The sequence below is a fragment of the Actinia tenebrosa genome, unplaced genomic scaffold, assembly GCF_029948245.1.
Source record: "Actinia tenebrosa isolate PJP-AT-01 unplaced genomic scaffold, QUT_ActTen_1.0 PGA_scaffold0__85_contigs__length_37466705, whole genome shotgun sequence".
NCBI classification, from domain to species: domain Eukaryota; kingdom Metazoa; phylum Cnidaria; class Anthozoa; order Actiniaria; family Actiniidae; genus Actinia; species Actinia tenebrosa.
Window position 1 is genome coordinate 30,811,391 of NW_028292569.1, and position 6,000 is coordinate 30,817,390.

The 6,000-nt window shown below is 33.7% G+C and overlaps 1 protein-coding gene across 1 annotated transcript in view; it reads right to left on the minus strand.

Annotated features, from left to right (window-relative positions):
• Positions 1 to 5,508, minus strand: part of LOC116300410 (rap guanine nucleotide exchange factor 6) — a 33,791-nt gene extending 28,283 nt beyond the window's left edge. Inside the window, exons 1-2 of the mRNA XM_031709283.2 lie at positions 4,298 to 5,508; positions 482 to 552 (exon numbers count right to left, since the gene is read on the minus strand). Of these exons, the coding sequence (XP_031565143.2) occupies positions 482 to 552; positions 4,298 to 4,390 (164 nt within the window). The 5' untranslated portion in view covers positions 4,391 to 5,508. The remainder of the gene's footprint in view (positions 1 to 481; positions 553 to 4,297) is intronic.
• Positions 5,509 to 6,000: the final 492 nt, after the last annotated feature.

A 6,000-nucleotide genomic window follows, 5' to 3' on the forward strand; every position in this document is an offset into this window, starting at 1 on the left:
GTGGTACTGATGGCGATAGTGGTGGTGCTGATGATAATGATGATGATCATGAATGTGATGATGATGGTGGTACTGATGGCGATAGTGGTGGTGCTGATGATAATGATGATGATCATGAATGTGATGATGATGGTGGTGCTGATGTAGATAGTGGTGGTGCTGATGATAATGATGATGATCATGAATGTGATGATGATGATGATGCTGATGGCGATAGTGGTGGTGCTGATGATAATGATGATGATCATGAATGTGATGATGATGGTGGTGCTGATGATAATGATGATCATGAATGTGATGATGATGGTGGTGCTGATGATAATGATGATACATCATTAATATGGTGCTGGGAGTGGTGATGATGGTATTGTGATAAAACTGATGATTAAATGATGAATGATGATTTTGATTGCTATTTTAAATGATGGTGATGATGATGATGATGATCATTCTGATGATGATGATTAACAACAATCATTACCTGACAGATGACTCCAGGTAACCTCCCATGGCTTTCATTCCTCGCAAATGGTGGAAAATTGTCTCTGCTTCCTAAGGGGAAAAAGATAAATTATGATGATCAATACTCTTGTACATGTAAAATGCAAATCAAATGAGCTCACATAAACATTATCATTAATAATAGAATGAATGCCAATAACGATAGTGACAATATTTGGTGGTGGCAGTGGAGGTGGTAATAATGTTGATGTTGTTGATGATGATGATGGTGGTGATGATGATGATGATGGAGATGATGATGATGACATTTTAACAGTAAAGACACCAACCACAATCACTTTGAAAAATGAAAAAACGCAAGAAACAAGATTTTTTATTCTCAATTGCTTTAAATCAATAGCTCATAGTTACTTTAATCTCTTCAGAATATAAACTTGTATTTATACATTCTGACATAGAATAATTATACTACTTAAGCCATAACAGGTGACCATTCCGCCATTAACCCCTTTTGCTGTGATTATGTAAAAATATGTCAGACAACTATAACCTTCGTTTGGATAATAATCCAATTAGTTTGCGACAAGATGTACACATCATGGTCTGTTCACATGTTAAAGTGGTCACTATATGCCCAGCTAATTTAAAATACCAAGCCACACTATTTATTTAAATAATCAAATGAGCAAACACAATAAAGATTTAGCTATAGAAAATAATTAAATTGTCAGAATAAGAAATTAAATTTTTGAAAGATCCTCTTATTTTTCTATTCACTTCAGATATTATTTCTCTGGTATTCTGTCAGCAGAGATGTGATGATGCTATCAGCAATCAATCAGTTTGCCCTATCACCTTGATATTATTGAACAAAAAATAAATTTGCTAAAGATGCTCTTATTTTTCTATCCACTTTGGATATCATCTTTTAGTAGAGGTCGACAGCTGAAATATGATTTTACAATCAGCTATCCATCACTTTTTTCCATTCTAATGGCATTTTAATGCACTTTGAAGCACCCATAGGGCATGTATGTGATATAATCCTCCCAGATCTGTTACTATGATGGCCCACACTACTACTTACACAACTCCCACATACCGTACTTGCTATACTCGCTAATATAACATACTATATTACGAAGAAAACATAACATATTATATTACGAAGAGAAATAAATAAATAAAAATGAATTTCATATAACACATTGCATTTCTAATTCCCAAGTTTCAGTTCTGTTGATTTATGACAGTGTCGTTATTATTTCTGTGCCCTAAAATGTAGGTGTTTGTTTCCTTTCTAATTAAAATAATATAAAAAACAGAAAAGTAAAAGACTAATCAGGAAATGATAGATAGAGATTAGAAGATCTATGTAGTGAAAGTAATTTCCTAAATAAAAGAATAATATAAAAATAATAATGAAAATCAAATGGATGAATGGTAACTTGAAAAATGCTTTGATATTTTGCACAGGAACTAAAATGTCAAATAATAATTTCAAATCCAATTCACACCATGGTGTAAAATTTTTAAAAGAATTAGCAAAAATCAAGTAAAACATGATTTATCATTCTCATTCATAGCTTGTGAGTCAGCAAGGAATGGGGATATTCATTAAGAAATAAAATACAGGCAGCCAAGCAACCTTTGGTCAAGAGAAACATTTAAAAATATTTTGCAATGTGATTTTTAAATTCACTTGGTAAAAACAAGTGCAGAGGTTATATGATTAGGGTATCATCTTTGACTAAGTTTTAGATGATGGTCACTTTTTTGCACGTTAAAATTATATATTTTTTTAATCCAAATTTTGAAAAAAAAAGCAATCGAACTATGAGTACATTTTGGTGTATCTGTTCATAACCATCTCCTTACCATTATCTTTAACCTACCACTTTATCAATTATTTGCCAAATTAATTCGTTACAGAACAATATAGGCTCACGAAAAAGCTACTGGTATTTAAAAATAGAAACAGGAAAGAAGTGGTAGAAGGAATATCTGTTTATTATATTAGTAAGAATTCAGCTGGTGACAGTTATCATATAATTATTTTATTATGCCTGCTTCTAAAAATGTTTTAGCTGGATTTGGCAGTGATATGACAACAGAATTAATTTAATTTTCTTGATAATAACAAAATATAAAAAGTCCTTGAATAAACTCAAAAAAATTAAGCATATATATATGAGTTGAAGTTGTACATCACAGCCATGTGTGACCCTCTGCAGATGCAATACCTACTGGATCCATGAATGAGTGTTAAAGTAAACAATGAATATGATATTAAAATATAAACTCGTTAGGAATTATACTGCATACATTATCAGCTATACATAAACATATATTGAAAAAATGAAAAATAAATATTGTTATGTCCCTTGCTTGCCCATATATACCACTCGCTAATATTGTATATTGTTTATACATAAATGTCTAAGAGTATAATTTCATGTTCTACTAATTTTTTTTTGAGATCTGGGTAAGTTTGGCCAAAGAAATCCATGATAGTTGACTGCAAATAAGGAAGATTTTTTATCCAATTCACAGACTTCTCCTGGGTGACTGAGTTCTATTGTGCTTTTTCTCACTAATTATTCATAATTTGATAAGCATATCTAAAAAATGAGTCTTAATTAAAAGTTACACTGAATGCAAGCGTCAGTTAAGAAAACAAGTGTTTTTAGCTCAAGTAATAGACCCATTGTAGGAAAGTTGCAATGCAGAGGATAAAACGATAAAATATATTTTTCTTATGAGAATTGGGATTCATTATTTTGTCGTCTTCTGTCTTTGAATTTCTTACCCTACAAGCAGAGTGTCCTTTTACCTCCTCTACGGGTGAGAGAAGGAAAAGAAACTCTTCTCGCATGGTATGAATTACTACATGGGTTCTACAGTTAAATTTCAATTATTTATGTTTAATTCTCACTTTTTTGAAGGCATAAACAACTGCACTCAACTATCAGGTACAGTTGAGGTTGTTAATAATTTCCTTCATGAGTGGGGTAGTAATGATTGCAAATAATATAAAGTGCTACATCACAAAATACCTCATAAGTCCCCTTCCCCTCTATCAGTACTTGTCTACTCTAGCTAGTATAACCTCTCCACCATAGTATTTTAAACAAGACAGACAGAAAAACTCTTGGAGACATGGTAAATGCATCCAGTTCCAAGATTAGAAAAAAACTTGTCAGCCATTGAATAAAGTTAATGAATAAATTCAAACTCAAGTACTTAAATAAGGTCATGTAGTGTTATTCAACTGCGAATTTCAAAATGATCTCCCAGTAACTTATCCATAGTTATGCGATTGTATTAAGTTCAGTATATATGTCAGCATGTAAATTCCACTAGATTCTAACTATGTATAACCTAATATGTGCTGTAACGTGTCTAGAATAGAGTGACAATGTGTGCCGTCTTCAGACTTCGCCAAAAATGTATCAACAAAACAAACAAAAACATACCTTAGTATCTTACTACTTTAGGATTCAATACACAGACAGAAAAAAATGATTTCAGTTTGAATCTAAAAATATTTTTCAGTAAATAGCTGGAGACAATCTCTTGAATAGTTATAGTTATAAGGTTCGTTTAGGTTAAGTGATTATTAGAATAATTGCCATTAGGCGAACGAAATCTACAAAAAGCCATCATTCAACATGTTGATTTCAATGATGTATTTAATCAAAAGATTACTTGGTCCTCAGACAGCTTAGGCGCGAGAATAAGATCTATTCGTTTTCGCAGGTTTTCTATTAAAACACAAAGCATCGGCAAAAGAATCTATTGTTTCAACACTTTAAACACACATTGCACAACTTACCTCGTTCGTTCGGAATTCTGCAGCTTTTTGCAAACATTTGACAAAGTAGATCATACTTTTGCTGTTTCCACTCTCATTCGTAATCTCCGCCATACTGTAGTTTTCCTGATTTTTTGTCAACCTCTAGGTAGAATTTCCTTTTCCTTTTTGTTTGTCTTGGTTTGATGTTCCGGGTTATTGAGATCCATAGGTGGATATTGCCAGAATCAACATTTTACAACTTCTCGTTCGATTCGTGAGACCTAGGCTTGTTTGTTTACATTTAATCAAAGTTGGAAGATCCACCATAAAGTTCTTTAAGCCGTCTAGATGATTCCAAGCAGCAAATAATTAATTATATACAACAACAGCTAGCCCTTTGACAAGCGTAAGTGTATTTATAGCGAAAAACTAACTCCAGGACACAGTAAATAGTGAGCTTGGAGAAATTGTGACAGGTAAAATTGACGGTGAATTTATAACAATTTCCCTGATAGACTCTTCCTTTAGGAAGTAAAAGAAAAGAAAATCCTTCTCGCGGTGTACTTGTGTCTTTATATTAGACTAAATATTTTCAATCTAGTCAGTCTAAATTTAGTAGCAACTTCGGATTACAACGACACTTGCATTTGAGACGAAGTTAATACGCTTGATTCGAAATAGCTTCCTAGACTTGTACAACCAACTCCACGATGTACGATGGCATTTAACAGAGATATATTTGCAAGGATGGAAAAAATAGAAGCCAAATGATCGATCCAGTCCACAGCAAGGTTTGTAGGAACAGTAGATGGGTGAAGAAATGGCCAGCTTGAAAGATTTCCTTTTCTACGACGACTCGAATCGAATTATCGTCTTGGCAATCAGGTAGATTTCTTTGACAAGTCTTGGGTATATTCGATGGATCGAGAGCCAAGCTCTTCGCTACAAAACTGCTAGTGGTATTTTTACCGTTAGTAAAGTTATTATCAACTCGATATTACGAGTTGGTTGAAGATTTGTGATGACCTAACGTTTGCAGTACATTTAGACTTTTATATCGACTCCATTATCAACCAGAAGATGCCATACCATCAAAAATATAATCCAGTGCGTCTCAGAATAATTCATAAACAAACAAAACAAGTTGAGAGATAATCTGTGGTTCAATCTGGCAGAGTTTTGTAGCTGTTTGGGAAGAAAATGCTGGCGAACCTCTTCGTTAAATTCAATAAATTACGCTCGTCCTTCGCATTATTTGCATAGATTTGCATACTAATATAAGGAGCCATTACGCGATCACGTGACTTGTGGAATCTCATTTCCAAATTAGGGCTTCAAATTTCATGTCAAAGATTTTAAACGAATTTTTTAGCATTGAAGGTTATAGCTCAGGGATGAGATTTTTTGTATGTTATAATTTATTCAAAGTCGAGCACAGTGAAGTGAAGGTTCGGGAAGAAGATTGCACTCCCACCCACTGGTGAGGTATTTTGTTCGAGTAAGCCCCCCCCCCCCCCCCCCCCCCCTTCCCTGCTGAGTCAAGTGTTTTAATAGCTTTTATGAGCCTCGCAGAAAGAAAAACAACATGGAACGCATTAGCTTGAACGAAAATGAGAGCGACTCATTTTCGGTTTTCAGTTTTAGGTATCCCAACAAATCGCGTGTTTTGATTGGTTTTTAGCCAAGTAATTATTCTTGGATACGCACCGCTCATCCGGATCGGCTAATCTTGGATTACCAAG